General features: G+C 56.2%; 1 protein-coding gene across 8 annotated transcripts; it reads right to left on the bottom strand.

The window, feature by feature from the left end:
• Window positions 1-661: 661 nt before the first annotated feature.
• TPM2 (tropomyosin 2) lies at window positions 662-19,585 on the bottom strand. 8 transcript variants are annotated; one of them, XM_081317816.1, is made up of 9 exons: window positions 19,347-19,585; window positions 18,857-18,982; window positions 8,507-8,640; window positions 7,457-7,574; window positions 7,285-7,355; window positions 6,587-6,662; window positions 4,646-4,708; window positions 3,052-3,121; window positions 662-838 (listed from the first exon to the last, which is right to left on the bottom strand). In XM_081317816.1, the coding sequence occupies exons 1-9, from the start codon at window positions 19,458-19,460 to the stop codon at window positions 756-758; spliced, it is 855 nt and encodes a 284-aa protein (XP_081173942.1). In that variant the 5' UTR covers window positions 19,461-19,585; the 3' UTR covers window positions 662-755. The 8 variants fall into 8 exon arrangements, with proteins under 8 accessions (XP_081173942.1, XP_081173940.1, XP_081173946.1 ...); XM_081317814.1 differs by lacking the exon at window positions 6,587-6,662 and adding an exon at window positions 4,861-4,936 and having other exon boundaries at window positions 19,347-19,584; XM_081317815.1 differs by lacking the exon at window positions 662-838 and adding an exon at window positions 2,329-2,798 and having other exon boundaries at window positions 19,347-19,584.
• Between the last annotated feature and the right edge of the window lie 2,184 nt (window positions 19,586-21,769).

Genomic DNA, 21,769 nt, shown 5'->3' with positions numbered 1-21,769 from the left:
GAAAGGGGAAGAGCCAGAAGGTCATGACTGGATGGAGAGGAGATCTTCTCTGGGGTATCCGGAGGAAACAAGGACAATGTGCATGGCGGGAGAGAGAGAGGGAAGGCTGTTGGTGTGAATCAGCCTCAGGTTTGACTCATTTCCTGCCTTTCCTCCCCTGGACGGGGCTCTTCCTAAGGCTGCTCATCCAGAAGAGCAGCTGGCCAGAAGAGAGGCTGGCACTCCTCAAGCACAGGAATATATCAGCTGGGCTTTCCCCGCCCCAGCAAGAGAGGGGAAGGGTACTTGCAACAGGGCCCCAGTTGCGCCAGATGCCTGAATACATCTGCTTCCTGGAGGAGCGCAGGTCCATTTTTCAAGGGTGGTCTGGCGGACACCCAGGTCAGCATCCAGGATTATCGCATGCGTCAAAACCAGAAAACAGCAACTCTGGCTTTCAGGATTTGGAAAAGTTTTAACGGCTGATCCAAGGACCCCCAAGTCTTGTCTTTTTTTTTAAATTGCCTCACCAACCAGGAGCTGCCCTCTTTCCAATGGCCAGCAGGCTGCTAGCACTGGAACCAGGAGCCCCCCCCCACAGATCAGACCATGAAATGGCAGCCACTGCCAGAGCCCTCTCGCACCCAGCTCCACAGATGAACAGGCACACACCACCTTTGCTGTTCAGCTTGCTTTAATATCTGCACTGGAAAGTGAAGCACTGCACCGCTGCACAGAGCTGCGGGTGGGAGTGGGGGGAAGCGCAGCTCAGCCCCTCAGAGATTGTTCAGTTCAAGAAGAGTTTGGTCCAGGACCTGGTGGATGCCGACGTTCTCCTCTTTGGCACTGGCCAGGTTCTCTGCAAACACAAGGCAGGCGACGGACACACGCACCGAGCCACAGGCACACACAGTCAGATTGAGAGCCCCCCCCAGCCAAGTGAGAGGAAGAAAGGAAGGCACACGCACAGACACACACACACACGCCCAAGGGGCACATCAGTCTCATGTCTTCCGAAGAAGAGCAGCAGCTACAAGGATGCCAGGCTACCTAGAAGGGGCTGCCCTAGATGCTAGCAGGCAGCCTTCTCCCTCCTGGTTGCTAAGAGAAGGCCAGGCCAAGCGCACAACACCAACCAGGTGCTTCACAGCTAGCTGAGGGTGCGAAGTGGCTGAGAGGGCAGCAACTATTCAGAGAAGATGGAAAGAGAGAGGGGGCACTGCTGACCAGGACTGTGCCCCAGCACCTGTGTTCTCCAGCCCAGGGAGAGGCTCCCTCCAGATCCTCCCCCCACCCAGCGGCAATGGTGTGTGGAGTTCATCCCTTCCCCACCAGGAACCAGCCATCCCTGGACACCCCACCCCTCCAAGCATCTGCTGCCAGGGTGGGGGAGGCAGAGGTTTTTCCTCTTCCCTGAATGCACCCCAGGCACGAGCCCTTCCCCCTCTTGCAGGGACACCCAACATCATCTAAGTGTTGCTACAGCCCTGTACCACCACCACCACCACCCCGAGAGCAGGAGGGACCCTCCCAGAGTAGGGAGACGCTAACTCAGTTGTGGAGGCCGTTGAGGACCAGCCGGAGTTCTCTAGCAAGGAGACGGTTTTTCTCTGTCTCCTGCTGGAAGCGTGCTAGAGAAGAGGCCGAGGCGTCCGTGGTGGCGGCAGCGAAAAAAGAGAAGGAAGGAAAGAAGGAAGACACAGGCGTCAGTGCAGAGGAAAACAGAAACCGGGGAGGCCAGGTGCTCGATTCCCCCCCCCCACACACACACTCCGAAGCCTCTTTCCGAGACCCCCAGAGAAGGCAGCTGCTCTCCTAGGACAGCCAGTGAACCAACCCTTCCCCCCCCCCCATTTCCGCCTTGTTCCCCACGAACAAGTGCAGGCACGGAAGCAGGAAACGTCCGCCTCGAGAGGCAGGCAAGGGAGCACTTTCTTAATGCAGCAGCTGCTGCGGGGTGCCAGGATGACACCCCGGAAAAAGGCACTGACCGATTCTCACTGCTGCACCCGCGGGAAGGAGGGCAGCTCGGCTCCCACTTTCGGTGCACCTGGCAGACAGCGGAGCCTGGGAATCCTGGAGCTGCTCCACACGCCTTGCTTGGGCCTCTCCCCCACTCATCTGGGGCCTCACCCCTCACACACACACACACCCCTTCCGCCCTGGGAACCCCAAGCCAGAGAAATGTGAGACTAACTGCTGGTGAGGAATCTTGGCTCTGTTACTCCCCCACCCTCCGCTTGACCCAAAGAGGTGAGGGGGGGGCAGGCGGCAGGGCTGATGGGCATGAGGCTTGATGGGCGCAACCCAAGGGTTTAAATGAAGAGGCAGAAATGGAGAGAAGAGAAGGAGAGCTTGAGAGATGTTTATTGAAATGAAGGAGAACAGAACATGGAAGGCACCATGGAAGACAGGCAAGGGGGACGAACAAGCAGAGCCAGGAGGGTCCAGTAGGGGTCTGCGGCCCTCCCGTCCCACCCAGGCAATGGGCCTTTCCCTGGCCGGCGAGTCCCCCGCTTTAGATAAGGCAGGCTGCTTTCTTAGCACAGCCAGCGCCCCTGTAGTGCAGCCCTAAGGCACTTGGGCGTAGAAAAACCCCACTCCCTCCATGGAAACCCCCCCTCCCCCGGGGTGGAGAAGTATGAGGAGGGGGAGAGAGCTGACAAGGCATTTGCGGAAGGACGGGGTGCTCAAGGGGTGGCTGGACAGGGCAGGGCAGTGCAGCCGTGATGGTGCTCAAAGGGAGGTGATGTCATTCAGTGCATTGTCCAGCTCCTCACTGATGGCCTTGTACTTCATCTTCTGGGCATAGACCTCGTCTGCAGCCAGCGTGCAGTGCAGGGAGGGTGGACGTAAGGCAGGGGGTGAGAGACAGCCAGGCAGTAGTGAAGGAGGAGGGAGAAAAGAGTGAAAGTGAGAGGAAGGAAGAGGGGCAGACGGAGGGGACTCTTGCGCAGAGGCACTGAGGTCTCACTATATCCTCCCCCCTCCCCAGCTGTCTGCAGGCATCGACTCACACCCACCCATCCCCAGGCCAAGTGCTGGGGGGGGGGTTTGAGGAGGGGGACTTACCTTCTAAATCATCAATGGTTTTCTCCAACTTTGCCACGGACCTCTCAGCAAATTCTGCCCGAGTCTCAGCCTGGGGGGGCGGGGGGGGGGAAGGAAACGGGCAGAGAGAAGAGTTTACAATGGCCCAGAAATGAAGGAGATGCCCAGAAGCCACCCTGAAACCTTGGAGAAAGGGGTACTCCTGACTCCATTCTGAACCCCCAGAGTAGGCCCAAGGGACCATCCCCAGCTCCCTATCCTGCCTGCTTCCACCCCCCCCCCACCCCGCCCTACCTGCTCCCTGCTGCCCACCTGAGCAGGATGAGGCTAAAGAGAATAAAACGCAGGGACGGCGGTGGTTCTGCCAGACCGCCCCGTCCAGACACAGGGATCTATCTGGGCATGCCAGGTGAGGGCAAAAATGTTTTCCATCCCCAGCTGCCTCCTTCCTCTCACAACGGGGGAAGGAAGCAGCAGGGCCTTGGGCACCCTTGGGGGCTGCCTGCACAGGCCTGGGCCAAGGCAAGTGGGAAACGGGGCGCTCAGCAGAGGAGGGAGCTCCCCCCGCCCTGAGCAGGGGGCACAGTCTCCCCACAGCAGAAATCCTTTTTTTGTCTTCTCTTTTTTTCTTTTTTTTTAAGATATGAGAAAGGTAAAACTGTTGGGATGGCTCGTATGAGGAAAAAGATGTAATGCTTAAGTGTCAATAACTCTGAGAAAATCTTAACCGGTAAGAATGTCTTGAACATTGCAGGGAAAACGAATCTAAATAAGGACTTTGGAAACAGGACTTAACGATTGCTACTAATTAAGAGGACCCCTTAGAAAAGGAGCTTTATACTGCTGTGGCTGTTAAATACTAGGGAAAAAAAATGTTTACATTCCAGGGTTATCTATCGAAACGTGAAGAGATGCATTAATTTAAGGTTGGTTAAAGAGAATATTACCGGAAGAAGAGAAAAATCAAAGAAAGCTACTATGTCCATTATGGAATTAGAGAAATGAATGGTTAGGGATTACTTTTAAAGGTAAACCCAGACGATGCGCTACTTACCAGATATTAAGGTGACTATGTTAAAAAAAATTTTTTCAATAAAATATAATATATGAGAAGTCAGGCAAGAAGGAAGGAAGGAAGGGCAGCAACTCTGGGTACTCAGGCCACAGAACGGAGACTATGGCAACAGACGGGACAGGGGCCAAGGAGTCAACGTCAAGTCAATGAGGGACTTGACGGCTCTCCTGGTGCAGATTCCCTCTGCAGTGAGAATCTCCAGCAACGGGGGTGATGTGTGTGTGTGTGTGTGTGTGTGTGTGTGTGTGTGTGTGTGTGTGCTCCGCTCTCTAGCGCTCCAGGGAACATCCTCCTCTCTGGGCTGCTGCTACATGGCCCCATCCTCCTCCAATGGAAATCATGGCCAAGGTCGGGTGGGTGAGGGTTGGGGGTGAGCAGCCTGTCCCTCCCTCCCTGCCTGCCTGCCTGCCTGCCTGCCTCCCAGGGTCCAGGAGCTGAGCCCTGACTGATCCTTCGGAGCCAGATCCTCCATCCATTTTCCACCCCGCACGTATGGAGCCCCAACACACACCCCCAGAAGAAGAAGCATTTCCCCCTCACCTCTTTCAGCTTGTCTGTCAGCAGCTTTATCTCCTCCTCGTATTTATCCTCCTTGGTGGAATACTTGGCAGAGAGGAAAGAGAGAGCAGGGATAAATGACGAGGCGCGGCAGCCCGCAGCCTTCCCCCACCCCCACCCCTTTACACCCCACACTGCAGAGCGACCCTCTTCTCTTATAGGAGCTGTCCCACCCCATCCCACTCCCCCACCCCTACCTTGTCAGCTTGAGCCTCCAAAGATTTGAGGTTGTTGGTGACAATTTTCAGCTCCTCCTCAAGGTCCCCGCATTTACTGTGTCCCAGCCAGACAGAGAGAGGCAGAGGCAGGGCAGAAGGAAGGAAGGAAGGAAGGAAGGAAGGAAAGGAAGGAAGGAAGGAAGGAAGGAAGGAAGGAAGGAAGGAAGGAAGGAAGGAAGGAAGGAAGGAAGGAAGGAAGGAAGGAAGGAAGGAAGGAAGGAAGGAAAGGAGCAGAGAGAAAGAGGGGAGGGAGAGCATCAGTGGAGAGGAAAAAAGTGGGGGAGGTTCCCAAAGAAGAGGGCCAGAGAGATTCCTCTTGCAGGGCTGGAAACTGAGCTGCACGACATCAGCTGAATTGGGGGTGGGGGGGTGGGGAGGGGGCCTTTGCCGCTCCAGCAGAACCTTCTTCCCCCGTGTCTCCCAAGCCAGCCGCCTTCAGACACAGGGATGCCCAGCCTGCCTTTCCATCCGGGCAGCTAACGCAGGGGGACGAGAAGGGGCCATTGGGTCACCTTGCTGGTGGTGATGCAGTGTTGTGATTCAGGGTCAGCCTGTGGGTTCAGCAGTTGGGTCGGACGACTCAGAGGAGGAGGAGGGGGGTGTTGAAGAGCTTGCTGAGGGGATTGGACAGCTTGATGAGAGCCCCCAGCAAGGCCCCTCTCATCTGGTCACGATGCAGACCCAGCTGTGTGAGCCTGACAGCGTGGATGAAGATGACCCACAGCTGGCCCTGTTCAAGGACGCCCGACGCAGGAGGCAGTCAGTCAGGAGTAAACAGAGGGAGGCAATGGGGCACCTCGGAAGGAGGCACAGAGAGGCCACGCCCTGAACTGTATTTAAGGGGAATGTGTGGGAGGGCTGGTTTGCTGAAGGCAACCGCTTGGATTGTTCCTGCTTCTTAGCTCGTGTTTTATGGTTGGTGTCTTGTCTTGCTCTGTTTTATGTGAATAAATTTGTCAGGCGTAATTCCAGCCTCTTGCCGTTTGTAGAGGGGTTGTCCCTGCCTTTTCTGCAGGGCCGGTAGCAGGCTGGTACAGAACATGCAGGCTGAGACGGCTGCTTCTGTGGGAAGATACTGCTGTTTCAGCCGCCTCCCCCCCCCACACACACACACACTACCCTTCACCCCACCTCAGTTGCCTCTGCGTCCTCCAAGGAAAAGCTAGGCCAGGGGTAGGCAGCCTTGGCTCTTTTATGACTCGTGGACTCCAACTCCCAGAATTCCTGAGCCAGCATAGCTCAGCATGGAAACCTCTCCCTTTCCCCTCAGCATGGCTGGCTCAGGAATTCTGGGAGTTGGAAGTCCACGAGTCATAAAAGAGCCAAGGTTGCCTACCCGTGAACTAGGCCATGGGTGGCTCCTAAAGTGCTGCTCAGCCCTCCGTGCAAGGCCAGAAGAAGCACCCAAACAGCAGTGAGGAGGGACCACCTCCGTTGCAGTCACGCTGAGCTGGGAGGCCCCAGAGCAGCCCCTCTGCACCTTCCTTTGCCATCTCTGCCATGGGGGTGCAGCCAGACCTGAGCCTCCATCAGGACACGAAGCATCCAGGAGAGATGCCAGCCAGAGAAACTCAGCAGAGGAGGCAGAAGAGAGGAGAAAGACTCGAGGACCCAGGACTGGGTGAAAAGCAGAGGAGAGAAAGCGCGCCGCAAAGGCGCAAAAGAGAGGAGGGAGAAGAGGGCAGAAGAGCCCCCTACTCAGTACCTCTTCCTCTGAAGCCATCAAGGATTTGAGGGCCTGATCCATAGTACGGAGCTCCTCTTCCAGCTGCCTCACACGGCTGGGGAGGCAACGCAAGGATTAGCCGGAGGAGAAGGCCAGTGGGATCTACACAGCCAGGGCTGGTCCCCCGCCCCCGCCCCCCAGCTTAGGCCCAGGATGGGCTGCCCAGAACTCAAAATGTGGAGAAGCCATCAATAATTTGTGCCAAGATAGAAACCACGTGGTGCCTCTGGAGAGCCAATCCTGTCAATCCTCTTGCTCTTTCCTAGAGACGTGGGGTGGGAAAGAGGCCTCAGGGATAATCTGAAGCCGGGGGCTCAGTTAAGACAAGGACCTTGGCGTCCGTCTTCTTGAGGGCAAGACCAGAGAAGATGGAAGCACCATCACACAGGGAAGCACAGGGACCGTCTCCCCACTTACACACAAGGGCCCCACCCTGCCTTCAAGCCCACCGGGGCCCATCAGCTCCCTGCAGAGCAGAGAGGAAAGGAGCGCAGGGGCTGAAGGGGGGCTTGGGATGCTTTCTCAAACGGGAGCCGAGAAATGGGCCGATTGTGAGAGAGGAAGCCATGCAGGGCAAGGGAGGAGAGGGAAGCAGGCTGAGGGTGCTCTCTGCCCATTGGGCCCCCTGCACTCTGTGGCCGGACAAAGGAGCTGGCAGCTCCCCTAGCTGTACTCACCTCTCGGCCACCTCTGCCCTCTCCTCAGAGCGCTCCAGATCCCCCTCCAGGATCACCAGCTTACGGGCCACCTGACAAGCAAAGGCCACGTCAAATGAGTGGGTGGGATGCCCCCGACAAAGGCAACCAGGGCCAGGGCCAACGTCTCCCTCCCACAGCCTCGAGGGCTCACCTCTTCATATTTGCGGTCTGCCTCTTCAGCGATGTGCTTGGCCTCCTTCAGCTGCATCTCCTGTAGTTCCATCTTCTCCTCGTCCTTCATGGCTCGGTTTTCGATGACCTTCATGCCTCTGGAGAAAACAAGCCCTGGTCAAGAAAACTCTCCTGCAGCTGCTGGGCTGGAGAACTGACCACAACCTCGACACCCGTATCTGAGCGCACAGCTGCACCCTGCCATGCTTACCATCCAGAGTGCACAACCCTTCGCTAGGGGTCCCTGGGCTTTGACCGTAGTCCCCACCGGTCCTGCTCACTTTTGACCCCCTCCTTCATCTCATGGGACAGGGGCAGGTCATGTCTTCAGTGCTTTAAAAGCCCTGGGTTCAGGTCCAGGCAACCCAACAATTTTCGCTGCAGCCAGCCAGCCAGGCAGGCAGGCAGAATGGGGCTGGGGAGTGACTGGTATTATTACACCTCTTTAGTGATCCAAGACTGCCATTTATGCCAGTGAGAGCTGGAAGGCATCAGCAAGTATTAAGGAGAGACTTGAGGTCTTTCAACAAAGATGCCTCTACCGAATCCTAAAGGTTCGCTATTTGGACCATGTCACTAACAACGAAGTGCTCCAAAAGAGTTTCTCTTGCAAACTACCTAACATGGTCACGCGCAAGAAGACTCCAATTTGCCAGTCATATTCTCTTCATGGAGAACAACAGAATCCCCAAGATGGAAGTCAGATGGACCCCTCCCAAATGACCACCAGGACGCCCTCGAAATACATGGCCAAGAACGTCCATGGAAGACTTAAAGACTTTACGCATCACATGGGAAGAGGCTGAAGCACCCGCCCAAGACCGAAAATGCTGGAGGTCCTTTGCTGCCCGACATGATTCATAGCACGGGAGGATCTAAGTCTTGCCCTGGAAGCAGATTTCTTGGGCTACACTTATTTTCTTAAGTAGCCACAAGGACTCTCCAGCCCTTCAGCCAGAAGCCCCGTGGCTTCATCGGGGTTAATCAGATGAAGGGTCCATGCTTGCCTCCCAATGAACATTAGTCCCACCTCTCGCTCTCATCAGCCATCTTCTCCGTCTCCTCCAGTTTCTGCAGCGCGGTGGCCAGGCGCTCCTGTGCTCGGTCCAACTCCTCTTCCACCAGCTGGATACGGCGGTTCAGAGATGCCACATCTGACTCAGCCTGCAAAGAAATTACTGCCCTGAGACCAGTCTCTCTCCCTCCTTAAGGCTTACACCGACAGCCAGAGCAGTCTCATCATAACTTACAGTTCAGAAAATTCACTCCCCCACACCTCCAGGTGGGGATCCAATACCAGCCTTCACCCAGGGCAGGTTGGTTGTTCTTCCCCCAAATACCAGACAACCCCCATGAGCCATCCAGTACAACACACACACACCAAAGATGATTGATTTCTAGGAACATTGGGAACCGCCTGGCAAGGGTGCTTCTGATGGGAAACAGCAAGACCAGAGTAAGCCAGGGAAGCACATTTTCAGCCCCCCACAGAGAAACTTCCAGGATTAAACCTAGACCCGTGGTGGCAAACCTATGGCACGCGTGCCACAGATGGCACGCAGAGCCCTCTCTGAGGGAACATGCACTATTGCCCTAGTCCAAGGCCTTTAGCTGGGTTTTATAAAACCTTTTTGCTTTAGGCCTCCACTGCTGTATGCAAAAAAATAAGGTTCGTTCAATCAATCAATCAATCAATTTCAACTTCTCACGGGGGGGGGGAAGATCTCGCAAAGTTGGAATTGATTGATTGAACTTTTTAGTCCCACCCTGTCTGCAGTTACCACTGCAGCCACGCCCACCCGATGGGCCACACCCACCCGATGGGCCACACCCACCCGATGGGCCATGCCCACACATACAGTAAGTGGATTTGGGGTTGCGGTTTGGGCACTCGGTCTCTAAAAGGTTCGCCATCCGTGACCTAGACCCACACCCAGAAGGTCAACCCTGACCCCTGACCTCCAACCTCAGCAAGGGCCAGCCTCAGGAGGAACTCCATTCCTGGCCCTGCTTTGCAAGCCCCAATCACACCAGGCCTTTTCCTGTAGACCTCAAGGAAGATGACCTTGATGGAGCAAAGAGGGTGGAGCAGGTCTTCAGGTCCCACTGATATTCAGAAGAGGCTCAAACGGACACAGGAATTCACAGGAATGTTTGAAGGGAAAGGAGGCACCCTTCAGTCCGGCCTGCAAAATTCTATGGTTATAGCCAATTTCAGCAAAAGCCCTTTTTACTCTTCCCGTGAAGTTAATCTCACAGTCTGGGTCTACTTATGGGTCTGATGATGCCCAGCCTGACCCCAGGCCCCATGATCTGGCCCTTATGCCATTTTTCTCCAGCCTGCAGAACATGGATTGATCCTGCTTCAGTTTAATACAGGAAACAGACCTCAGTATTTCTGAGATCTTTCCCATCCTTGATTGATTGACTTAACTGATTTATAAAAGTAATAAAAACAGGTAGGAGCCCTTTTCTGGAGGATGGCAGAAAGAATGTATTTTGGAATCAGAGAAAGGGGAGGGACCACAGTCCTCTCTTGGGCAGAAGCTGGGATCCTGATGCACCCACGTGTGGGAAACACACTAGTAACTTATTCACTCCCAGACCATATGCTTTATCAACCCGGAAATTGACCTAGAGTCTGGGACCCAATTCCCCAAACAGTCCCTTTGCCTTTTGTAGATTCCTGCTAACATCAGGGAATGCCTCCTCTCCCACCAAATGGGGGTGGCAACTCCACCCCTCTAAACAGCTGGATGGACAGAGCACCTTGAACGGTCAGCTTTTGCACCACTGGCTAAGCTTGGTTAGGGATCTGAGTGTCCCTGTGCAGCTTAGCCCTGAAGGAATGGAAGGGGGATCTGATGGGCAGGGAAGGGAAGGAGAAAGAGCCACCCCAAAGGGCAGAGAAGCCGATGAGGAGAGGTGGAGTAGGGCAGTGCCTGTGTGTACAAGAAAAGAGGAACGTTTCTGCTGGGTACAAAGTTTGTGCTCTGGCATCTCTGGCCACCAGGCCCTCCCCCAACACACACACACACACACAGACAGGGCAGCCTCTCCAGGGCTCCTTGGCCTCCCGTCTGCAGAGCTGCTGGCTTTCCCCGCTACCCCAACCCCATCTCTCTCTCTCTCTCTCTCTCTCTCTCTCTCTCTCTCTCTCTCTCTCTCTCTCTCTCTCTCTCTCTCTCTCTCTCTCTCTCTCTCTCTCTCTCTCTCTCGTCCTACATCCTGCCTTGGGGCCTGGGAACCTGCCGCCGCCCCATGGGGCTTTATAGACTCTCTGTACAGCCCCCAGAAGCCAGCAGGAGCTCCATTGAGCAGGAGGAGGAGGAATGCAGGACCCTGGGCGTGGCAGGCCAAGAGACTGCTGGGAACCGGAAGTGATCCATGAACCCACTAAAGGAATTTTAAAAAGGAGCCAAGCATCTCGATTGAGCACAGCAGCCTCGTGGCCAGCTCTAGCAGCACTGGTGGGGAAAAGATCCACCCCACCCCCGTTGAGACACTCTGGACTTTAGAACAGGAACGCCATGGAGAAGCACGGCGGGGGGGGGGGGGCTCCCACACACTGCCCGGGGCCTCCAGGTCCCCTCCCTAAACGGCCCTTCCTGGCAGGCTGACTCAAGTCCAGCAAAGACTGACAGGAAACGGTGAAGCAGCAGCGGCAAGGGTGGGACAGCCCAGGGAGCCTTGCTGCTTTCTTTTAGGCAGTGCTGACTAAAGCAGGAGGAATGCCCCCCTCCCCCCCCCAGCAGCATATTCCCCAGAGGAAAAGGACAATGCGAGCTGGGGGGGGGGGAAGGATTTCCTGTTTATTGCAGCCCGATGGAGGTGGGCTGCATGCTCAGAGGGGGGCAGGGGGGCGAGGAGGAGTGAGACAGCCCTCCCCCCCCACAACACCACACATTCCAGGCAAGGGAGGAGCATCCTGCCAGGTCCAGCCGCCATTGGCATGGGGGAGGCCCAAGAACCTGGGCCATATAAGAGGGTCAGAAAAAGCAGCCTCTTCCCAGGGCTCCGGAGAGGGCGCCTGGCAGGAAACTAGTGCATGACACAACATGCTGGAGAGGAAGGAGAGTAGGGGGAGGCGCAATCAAGCCCAGGATGAAGCAACCAGGCCTGGACTGGAGAGGAGCCTCAGAGCACCCAGGCCGCAGGGCAGGAGGGGAGGACAAACGGTCCAAGTAGCCCAGCCCAGTTCCTGCTTTCTCTATCCAGGGCCTTGTCTTTGCACCCAGAAGACTTGGCTCTCCTGTCTGGACTGCCAACATTCACCCATGGAATCCGGTGCCCTCACAGAAGCCTCAGCCAATCCCTGCTGAGCCATCAAGGCCTGGGGGCTCACTTCTGAAGGCAACTCACCTAGAAACATTAGCGCCTAGCGAGCTTTACAACCTGCCACACTGGAAGTTTTTTAAGAAGAGACTGGACAGCCATTTGTCCGAAATGGCATAGGGTTTCCTGCCTGCGCAGGGGGTTGGACTAGAAGACCTCCAAGGTCCCTTCCAAATCTATTATTATTATTATTACTACTTCCACACCCTGCATGAACAGTTCATGGGGCTTGGAAGTGCAGAGCCTCAGTAAGTCTGGATCAGCCATGGGCGGGGTGTGTGTGTGTGTAGGACAACCCCCTTTGTTACCCACATGGCATTCCACAGTGAAGGAGGCTGAGGGTTCAACGACATCCAGAAAGCAGTTACTGCACAGAAAAAAACAAGTAGATGCACCTTCAAAGCAGCTCTGAAATACTTTGCAGAGTGAAAACAGCAGTTCACTCAGCAAACCAGTAGCACTAGTTTAGGTCATGGAAGCCTGCAAGAAAACAGCCAAGCTCTGAGAGCGTCAAAGACCCTCACCCTCCCCGCCGCCCATGTCGACCCTGAGCCACAATATTCTCCTTTAATGATTCCTCCAAGTGGCTGAGATAAGCCTCTGGGACCTCGTGTCCACCCTGGAAATTGAACCAGCACAACCTGCCTCTCCTCACATCATTAAACCTTTTGCTTTTTGGCCAATCTCTCCCAGAAGCCAGACCCCCCCCTCCTCCCCCCCCCCCCAGTTTCAGCTGTCCAGGTAGGAAGGGGAAGCAAGTCCTCCAGCAGCCCAGCGTTCTCCCGACATCCACCGGCAATCAGAAGCAGCCAGCCCGCTCCCCGCCCGGGACTTATCCAGGTGACCGTGGCCTGGCTCAGTGGGAGGCTATAGGGGGGCTGTTGCTCCCCCAATGCAGGCCCATCCAGCGGGTCGCGAAGGATGCGAAGCCGCCTTGCCGAGCGCGGGCACAGGCCAGCAGCGGCAAGCAGCAGCTCGGGGTCCCGAAAGCCAGCTTGGTGCGGGCTTCCGCTTGAGCCAGGGAAGAATTTCCACTGCCCCGGAGAAGGGGAGGAGGAGCAGCCGAGCCAGCCCCCAAAGCAGGAGGCGGCGTACCTGCGCAGGGCAGGGCCCGCTCGGCGGGAGCACAGGAGGGCGATCCGAAAAGGGCAGCTCAGCCCAACGACGGAGCTGCCCGGAATCCTGGCAAAGCACCCTCTTGCGCCCGAAAAAAGAGTCGCCTGCTGCTGGGCTTGGCGGCCGGCCGTGGGGCTGAGGCCACGAGGCGCTCTGTCCATGCTTAGAAGAGGAACACCGGGCAGCCCTCGAAGGGCGGCCGCGACGCGGGCCCCGGCGGGCGATGGGGGGTGTGGGGAAAGGGGTGTCGACAGGCGCTGCCCATCGGGGCCCGCCGCTCACCCGTTCTCTGGCTTGGCGCTCGGCGTCCACCTCCCGCTGCAGGTGCTCGGCGCGCTCTTCGGCCTCGTCCGCCACTTGCTGTAGCGTCTGGATCTTCTTTTTGACCGCCTCGATGGAGCTGCCCCCGGCCATGGTCCCAGAATTTTTTTGGGGGGGCGAGGCGGAGGGCAGGGGATGGAGGGGCCGCTGGACCCGCCGTGGACGCGGGCGCAGAGCGAATGGACTGACCGGCCAGCTGGCGGGGGTCTCGGGCCGCGGTCTCTTGGCCCTCCTTCCCTCGGCTCGCTCGCTCGCTCTCCCGCCCGCCCGCCCAGCAGGAAGAAGCGCGGTGGGTGGGGAGCGAGGCGGGCCCCCCCCACCTCTTCCTCCTCCCCCTCTCCCCGCCCCACCGGCTTTGCCCGGCATGCGCCTCCTCCGGCGGGCTCGGCCAAGCCCTGCCTTAAAGAGCCCGCTTAAAGCCAAGCCGACAGCCTCCGCTCAGCCCAGGTGGGGTTTCCGCACCAAGCGCCACTGCAGGCAGCAAGGTGAGGCTAGAGACGCCTCGAGAGGGGGAAAGGAAAGCCCGCTGCCCCTCGGCCGAGCCCCAGGATGACCTTAGGTCAGGGGTCTTCAAACTTGGCCAGCCCTGGCTGAGGAATTCTGGGAGTTGAAGTCCACAAGTCATAAAAGGGCCAAGTTTGAAGACCCCCTGACTTAAGTCATATCCATGGGGATCCTGAAGGAGCCAGCTTGGCCTCCCGTCACTTGCCCGGAGGAGTCCATTCCTCCCAAGGAAGTTTATCACCACCTAGTGGTGTAACTGGAGACTGCCACTATCCACCTCCAGTATACAAACAGGTAAGGCAGGGGTCTTCAAACTTGGCCTTTTTAGGACTTGTGGACTTCAACTCCCAGAATTCCTCAGCCAGGAATTCTGGGAGTTGAAGTCCACAAGTCCTAAAAGGGCCAAGTTTGAAGACCCCTGAGGTAAGGTATAACAGCCCATTCTCAACTTCCAGGGCCTCCAAATATCCACACAAGGCGCTGAGCAGAACACTGCCATCTGTCTTAGAAGAAACGGCGGAATCTCTAGAGAGGATTTGGGGTTGTCTTCAAACATACTTGGACTTGGCAGTTGGCAGGTTTCGTATTGACTAACACCATCAGCTGCCATCTTCCTGTCCTATTTCATGCCCAGCTAGCTGAAGGATGGCTCTCGACTGGGGTGGGTGGGTGGGTGGGTGGAGGGCAGGCTGATGGATGTCTTCAGACTCGCAACTCTGCCTGAGACTTCCCCGGCTGAAAAAACGGGACGGATGATGGCCTTCTCTTCCCCCCCCCCCCCCCCAGAGAGCAAAAGGCACTGGTGGAAGTCAAGAAGAGTCTGTGAAGTCAGAGTTTCTGCTGCTGGAAACCAGGTGGTGTAAAGTTCATTTAAAATCCTGAAGCAAACCGAACAGCAATCCTGCTCAGCCCAGTGGCAGGTGGGCAGGCAGGCAAAGTATCGGGACCGGCAGAGAGAGAAGCCCAGGTTGTGGCTCTCTCAACCCACAGAAGGCAGTTCTAAGCATTTTCTCTTGGATGAGGGTTGCAAATAAAGGTATCTCCCGTTTGGAGGTTCTGTTTCTCCAGAGTTACAGGAAATGACTTTTCCCAACCATCTGCTCAGCAAATCTGCAGCCAGCCTTTGCTACTGGGCAAACTTTTAACTGACCTGGATAGGTCTGCTTTGTACCCAGCAAGGCCAGCACATTCCCTTCATCACCACCTTGTCTCTGGTCTGACACAGGGCAGGAAGTCAGTCTGGTTTTGGAACAGCCAAAGACCACTTTGGGGCCTGGCTTCCAAGCATGTACAGCATTATGAAGGAGTTCGAAGGAAGAAGCATTGTGAGAAAGTGTCTCCAGCAGGATGTTGAACTTCCAAGTTAAATCTCACTGTTCTTTTTAAAATAATTCCTTTCTCCGCAGCTGGTCCCAAGGAAGGATCTGTGTGGGGATTTCAGCTGCAGACTGGCTGATACTTGATTTGGGAAAGCAGTTCTGGGGGGGTGTTTCACCCTCCTTTCTATCACTTGGCTGCACTTCCCCTGCTCCTCTGTCTGGCTGCTGGCTCCCCTCTTGCCCTCTGGTCCTCTCCTTTTCACAGTCTGATATCGCTCTTACCCACAAGGAGGACCAGTGCCAAGAGTCCTCCTGGCATCCTGGCACCCTGCTAAACCCAGCCTGCCTTGACCCAGTCTGTCCCCCTCAGCTGCTTCACAGGGGCAGCATGTCCATTCAATTGTCTGTTCAGGGCAACTCTGTTGGCTCTCCAGAGTCACAACCTGTGACAGAACTCTGATGCTCTTCAGGGCTTGGCCAACCAGGCTGAGTTGTGGCTGAACCTACATCTGCTGGCCAGAGGTCAGAAATGGACCAGTCATGTGCTGCGGACAAATAGACATGATCTACAGGTTGGAAAATGGAAGGACAAACCTGGAAAGGGAGGGCTGTCCTTCAAGGCTGTCCCTGGCATTTCATTTCAATATCTCCTCCTAAAGCACAAAACCGTCCTTGAAATGGTTGGAGCACAGCTAACCTGGAACCACAGTCCGGCATCCTAAAGATTTTCATCCTGGCAATCATGTCACATGATTGCTTTAAACTCACTTGCAATCCACCCCAAGGTTGTTGGGATTTTTTTGCAAGTACGATTACCAAGCCTGGAACCCCTCATCTAGTGTATGTGTATGTGTGTGCGCACACACACACACACACACACACACACACATTGGATAAAATTTTGGCATTGCATTTGAAGAAACATGGCACTGGTCTTGTTAAATTCATTCTGTTCAGCTCATTTCTCCAAGCTTCAAGGATAGTTTTGATTATTATTTCTGCCCTCTAGGGCAGGAGTCTTCAAACTTGGCCCTTTTATGACTTGTGGACTTCAACTCCCAGAATTCCTCAGCCAGTGTGCCTAGCCTAGCACGCTGGCTGAGGAATTCTGGGAGTTGAAGTCCACAAGTCATAAAAGGGCCAAGTTTGAAGACCCCTGCTCTAGGGTATTAGCTATCTTATCAAAAGCTGAGGTGCCTTCAGATTTGATCAGCATTCAACTCATTAATAAAAATATTGAAGAGTAGAGAACCCAGGGTTAACCCTGACGGCATCCAAGCAAGTTCCTTAATTCAGTCTGATGCAAAAAGCTTTGACCATCATGCTACAAGGATTACTTTCAAGCCAGCCCTGGAGGTCTTTAATTCCAAGGCCATCGAGTGATGCTTAACTAGTTCATTAATCAGCATATTGTGGGGGTGCAGCAATGTTTTGCTGAAATCAACAGGTACATTCCCACAATCTATTAAGGAGGTTACATGAACAAACACTGTATAAGAGTAATCTGGCAAGATTCCTCTTGGAAATCCATGGAGGTTTTTGTTGATTAACCCGTCGGAATGCTTATAGATCAGTCTTTTTATGAACTGCTCTGTGTTCTTCCAAGGCAGAAATATCAGAAAGCTTCACTTGTTCTTTATTGTTGCCCCTCCCCCATTATTTTTTTTGAAGACATATTAGTTTTTCTCCAGGCCTCTTTGATGCTCTCCTTCATCTGGCTGTTTCTCTCATCTCAGGCTTCATTCCTGCTCTTCAACCCATCCATCTCTCACAATGTCTGATGGAAAACGGGGGGGGGGGGGGGAGAAGAGTGGACCAAAATAGGAGATGGAAAGTGTAACCTGTTAGTGTGTTGCTTTCTTCCGTTGAGCAGATGCAAGCCTGGCTCTTTTTATTTTGGCGGTAACTAAAGCCCCTTTTATGAGCGTCTTCTGCTAAACTCTTCAGAGATTTGCTTTCTTGATGCCAGCAAACAATTCAAGAGGGCTTGTCTTTTTCACTTCCTTTGTGACCCGGGAGTCTCTTTTCATTTGGGTTTGCTTATTGTCAGAACTTTATTACACCTTTTTGTGCAATCCCATGGGCTTTTAAAGTGTCTTCTGGTTTTTTTTCTCTCCTCCTCACCAGAATTGCTTGCCGTTCGTTTTGCTTTTCTTTAGGAACTTCCACCCATCTTGGGCAACCTTTCCCGTTCAATTCTCCTTGCCACCGGATTGAGCCTCGATCCTCTTGAGGGATTGGATCACACGGTCCTCCGAAGACCTCCATAGTTAGTACAGGTGTCTGTGTGTGCAGTTTCAGTTCCCTTCAAATCCAACACCCCAGCAGCACTACACAGATCCAGAAAGAGGGGTGACGTGGGGGTTCTGCACAGGGATGGAAGGAGGACGCGGGACCCTGGGGTGCAGTAGAGGCGGAGGGAGCCACCAGGAGGGAAGAGCGGCTGGACTTTCCAAGGCTTTGCTCCTCCCCCCCGCCAGCCCCACCTCCATCCCCCTGGCTCAGGGAATCACCAAATATGAGCAAAGGCGAGAGGGAGAGAAGGCAGCCAGAGGAGGGCGGCAGTCTTCCCTCTTCCTTCCAGCTTCTGCTGAAGGCCCTGGCCCCAGGAAGTGTGGGGATCCTCTGTGGAGAGGGAAGAGGAGTCTTGGGGGGCACTTTAGCTTCTCCTGGGTTGGGGGCAGGGGAGCAGCAGTTCCCTGATGCTGGAGGTGCCTTGGGTAGAAGAGATCCAGCTGCTCCAGGCAGGGAAAAAGCTCCTTTCCGAACTGGGTCCCAGTGCCAGAGAGGCAAGCCAGGTTTTCCAGGCAGGTCTGGATGGTTGGAAAGAGGGATCCTTTTTTGCACATCTCAGCAGTGGAGCCTGGCTCCTCCGGTGGGCACCAGCGTGGAAGAGCCTGCACATTGGAAAGGGCAGGTGGTCCCACGAAGAAGCTGCCCCTGGTGAATAGGAGACTCTGTTCCAGCCCTCAGAGCTTCTCTTGTACAGCCGCCCCCCCCCACCTTGCCCTCTGCTGCATGATTTGGCCCACCAGCCAAGGCTGGGGGGTCCAAGCACAGATCTGGGCCTGGCGCTTCCATTCCTCACGCTCTGAGCTCTGGGGAACTGGCAGGCCTGCCGGAGCCTTCCTCTTCCTCCTCTTTGGATATGGCCCTGTCCCCCGTGTCTCTGTTGCTTTCCCTTCTGGCCCGGCCAGCCTCCCCAGCCGTGGGTGCTGCTCGTCGCCGGCAGGGGGGTATTTGACCAGGGCGGTGTGCGCTGGCTGTCCTCCAAGTGGCAGCTCCGTTTTAGCAGCTCCTTAAGTTTCCCGGATTGGTTTCCACCCAGACGCGGGTCCGGCTTGGAAAGGAGCGTTTATTTATAGGGTGCCAAGTTAACATTACCCCGCCACCGGCCCGCGGCCACCTGCGCGGCCTTCTCGGCAGGGGTCAAAGCCGGTCTGCCCGGAATAGCGGAGGGAGCTCAGGAATTGTAACTGCAGGACTTTGACAGGATTTTCGGGCGGCTGGCGCGGCGCCCGGCGATGCCTCTCTTAAGCTTCGGGCAGTCCAATTTACCCTGCGTGGAAACCCCCCCCCCCTTTCCCCGGCGCCCTAGGCAGCAGCTGCTCGAGGCTTAAAGCGCTCGGAATACCTGCCGGGGTGTCGCATCTCATCTGCCGCTGCTCATCAGTGCGCCCCGGCCGACCCCGCCCCGCAAACTCGACCCTTACCCCGAAAGCACTCTCCCACGGACACCGCCCCGCCCCGCCCCGCCCCGCCCCACCAGCCTTCCCTTGACTTACGTCGGCCGCCTTCTTCTCGGCCATCTCCAGCTTCTCCTGGGCTTCCTTGACCGCTTCGGAGTATTTCTCCACTTCATCCTCTGTCCCCTTCAGCTTTTTCTCCAGGCCCTGCTTTTCCTCCTCCAGCTGCGGAGAGAGGGACGGGGGGTAGAGAAAAAGGCGGCCGGGAGTCAAGCGGCGCGGTGGCTGGGACGTTGCTGTCCGCCAGCGAGGCTTAACGGGGGAGAGGGGGGGGGGTTGGGGAGAGGAGGGGGGGAAAGCGGGGGAAGGAAGATGCCGCCCTGAACTCAGAGCCGAGGGGTGCCCCTCTGGACCTCCGCCACTTTAGGAGAGGGGAGACGGACCGAGGACCTCCCTTGCCTTTCCGAAGGGCACCCAGGGTCCCCGAGCCCATGTGCCCGGCGGGAAAGAAGGTTAAGGGGGCTTGGGGAGCCGGGGGTCCCGGGCTGTAGATGAGTCCGGCTCTCCGGGGCAGTCGCGGGCGAGTCACCTGTTTGCACCGGTCCTCCGCCTGCTTCTTGTCGCCCTCCGCCTGCTCGGCTCGGTCTATCGCGTTCTCCTTGTCCAGCTTCAGCATCTGCATCTTTTTCTTGATGGCTTCCATGGTGGCGGCGGCTGGGAGACCGACGGAACGGACGGCTGGAGAAAGAGGAGAGGACGGGCGGCGGAGACGCGAAGGAGCCAAGTGGAGCCGGGAGCGGCGGGTGCTGGCTGGGCGCCCCGGACTTCTGGCGCTGCCTAAAAGCTGGGGAGGGGCCGGTCCCTCCCCCGCCGACCAAGCAGCACCTTTTAGGGACAAGCTGGCAAACTCGGACCGGCCTGCGGGCGGGGAGAGAAAGGCAGACCGCCAAGGGGCAGCGCATCTCTCCCCGTTTGGCCGTCAGCGCTTCGGCATTCCCGGCCCCCCTCCCAACGAGTCAGGGCGGCCTGGAGGCTCCATAAGCCCCGCCGAGACGGATTTCTCTGCGGCCCGCTACGTCGCGCGACCAAGCCACGGGGCCCCGCTGCTACATCTCGGCGCAAAAGCCCCGGAATTGGGAACCGGGAGGCAGGATCACGCGTGGCAGACACCAGTGGCGGCTTAAGTGAAGCCCTCAGCCGAGCAAAGCCTGGGCTACAGCCGCCTCTATCCGAATCCCCTGGCTGTCCAGCCGTGCCAAGGGACTGCGCCAGAGCGACTGCGGCAGGCAGGGGGTGCAAGGACCTTTGGGATTCGGGGGGGGGGAATCTGTGGTGGTGGTGGGAGCTTGGGAGGGGCACTGGCTGTTGGAGGGATCTGAATAAATTCCTGCATTTGCAATACACATCAAGGACTACAGTAGTCCCAGGGCCTGGGTGAAAAACTTGTCAGACCTCCAAGCTGGGATTTGGGAATGAGAGAATGGAACAGCTAGGAAAAAGCTCCCCGGAGTGGACTGGCACTGGAGGGGCGGGGCGGGAAGAGAGGCAAGCGGTACGAGTTGGCAGCGGGGCCATGCCGCTATGGCCTACTGCTGATCCAGAGTCAAAACTGGTGTTGGAATGGGGGGGGGGATTATGCTGGTAGGCCACCACCCTGGTGGGGACAAGGCAGACGAATGCAGGCGCAAGGGGAGGCAGGACCTCGGTCTCTGTGTGCCGCCAGTCGGAGAGAAGCAGGCCAGTAGGCTGCCTGGGACCAGGTGTGGAGACCACACAGGGGCAGGTTGGGGGCCTTTCGTGCCCTTCTTTCCCACATGCAAGGCTGAGAGACCTGTGCACAGGCCTTGAGGCGCAGCTGTTGAGGAAGAGGGGGGGTCCCTCACTCCAAGAAAAGGATGGGCAGGACCACAGACCCGGTGGTAGTCCCCGAGAGGCCCCAGTTGGGTGGCAAAGCCAAGCCTCATGGCCAGCACAGCCCCTTTCTCAAGGGTCACCCATGAGTCAGAGAGCGACTCTCAATTGGGCTATCTTGCTATGTGGCTTCCTAGGACCATGGGGTGTGTGTGTTTGGGGGGGGGAAGAATACTGGGCAGGTCGCTTGGACAAAGAATGGCTTCTCCAGTCCTGGCACAGTTGCTGCCTTGCCAGGCCTGCTGGGTTGCTGATTGGCTGTCCCAGGGCCTCTCCCCAGACTCCAGCACAATGAGGGGCACCTGAGCCTTTTAGAAACAGAGTCATAAGGAAGGAAGGTTGACTCAGCCTTCCATCCTTCCGAGGTAGGTAAAATGAGGACCCAGATTGTTGGGGGCAATTAAGCTGACTTTGTAATAATGCCGCTTGGGGGGGCAAAAGCCCTAATAATCAGGCATATACGTAGAATGAAGGCTATTGCTAAGCACATTGATTTGTGCTTAGAGTGTAAGCCGCCCTGAGTCTTCGGAGAAGGGTGGGATATAAATGGGATTAAAATTTTAAAAAAAAAGTAAGTCCCAACAAGCCTTCCAGTTCTACTGCCAGGCTGGTGGACCAGCCAGCCTGAAGGCTCTCTTCCTCTGCCTCACTGCAAGGGATCTGTCCGCGCTTGTCAGTTCCCACAGAGCAGCCAAGGCAGAAGAAACCCTAGAAGGACAAACGCCTCTGAGGGGCCTGAGCAGTGGCTCTGCCCCAACCTGCGAATTCCTAGTCTTCTCAGGCCCAGAAAAACCGCCAGGGTCCCATGCCCTCTTCCCACATGCAACCAAAGTCTTGCAGGCCAGGCAGGTGAACCTCTGCAGGTGTGCTGGCACATGGCCATGCCCCTTGGTCAGTAGTTGCCCTCCACCCTCTTGTTTGGGATTGGGCCCTGCGGCTTTCCTGGCCAGCCTCATCCTGTCTTTGAAACCCAACTTCTCTCCAAAGAAATGGACTGCTGGTTCCTGCGCAGACATAACCCTAATCCCCCAAGTCCAGTTTCAGCTTGATTTGAGTGTGTAGTAGAAATGCAGCCTTCATGCTTTGAAGGGAAGTAATATT

Source organism: Vipera berus (assembly GCF_964194415.1).
Source record: "Vipera berus genome assembly, chromosome: 2".
Lineage (NCBI taxonomy): Eukaryota > Metazoa > Chordata > Lepidosauria > Squamata > Viperidae > Vipera > Vipera berus.
Note: the sequence above shows the minus strand (reverse complement) of the source record. Positions and strands in the feature narration are given on the sequence as shown.

Coding starts and splice junctions, on each gene's coding strand:
- TPM2 (XM_081317816.1), bottom strand. CDS start 19,460: ATGGAAGCCATCAAGAAAAAGATGCAGATGCTGAAGCTGGACAAGGAG. Junction 8,641..18,856: donor CCGAGAAGAAGGCGGCCGAC/GTAAGTCAAGGG, acceptor ATTTCTTTGCAG/GCTGAGTCAGATGTGGCATC. Junction 3,122..4,645: donor TGACAGACAAGCTGAAAGAG/GTGAGGGGGAAA, acceptor CCGCCCCCCCAG/GCTGAGACTCGGGCAGAATT.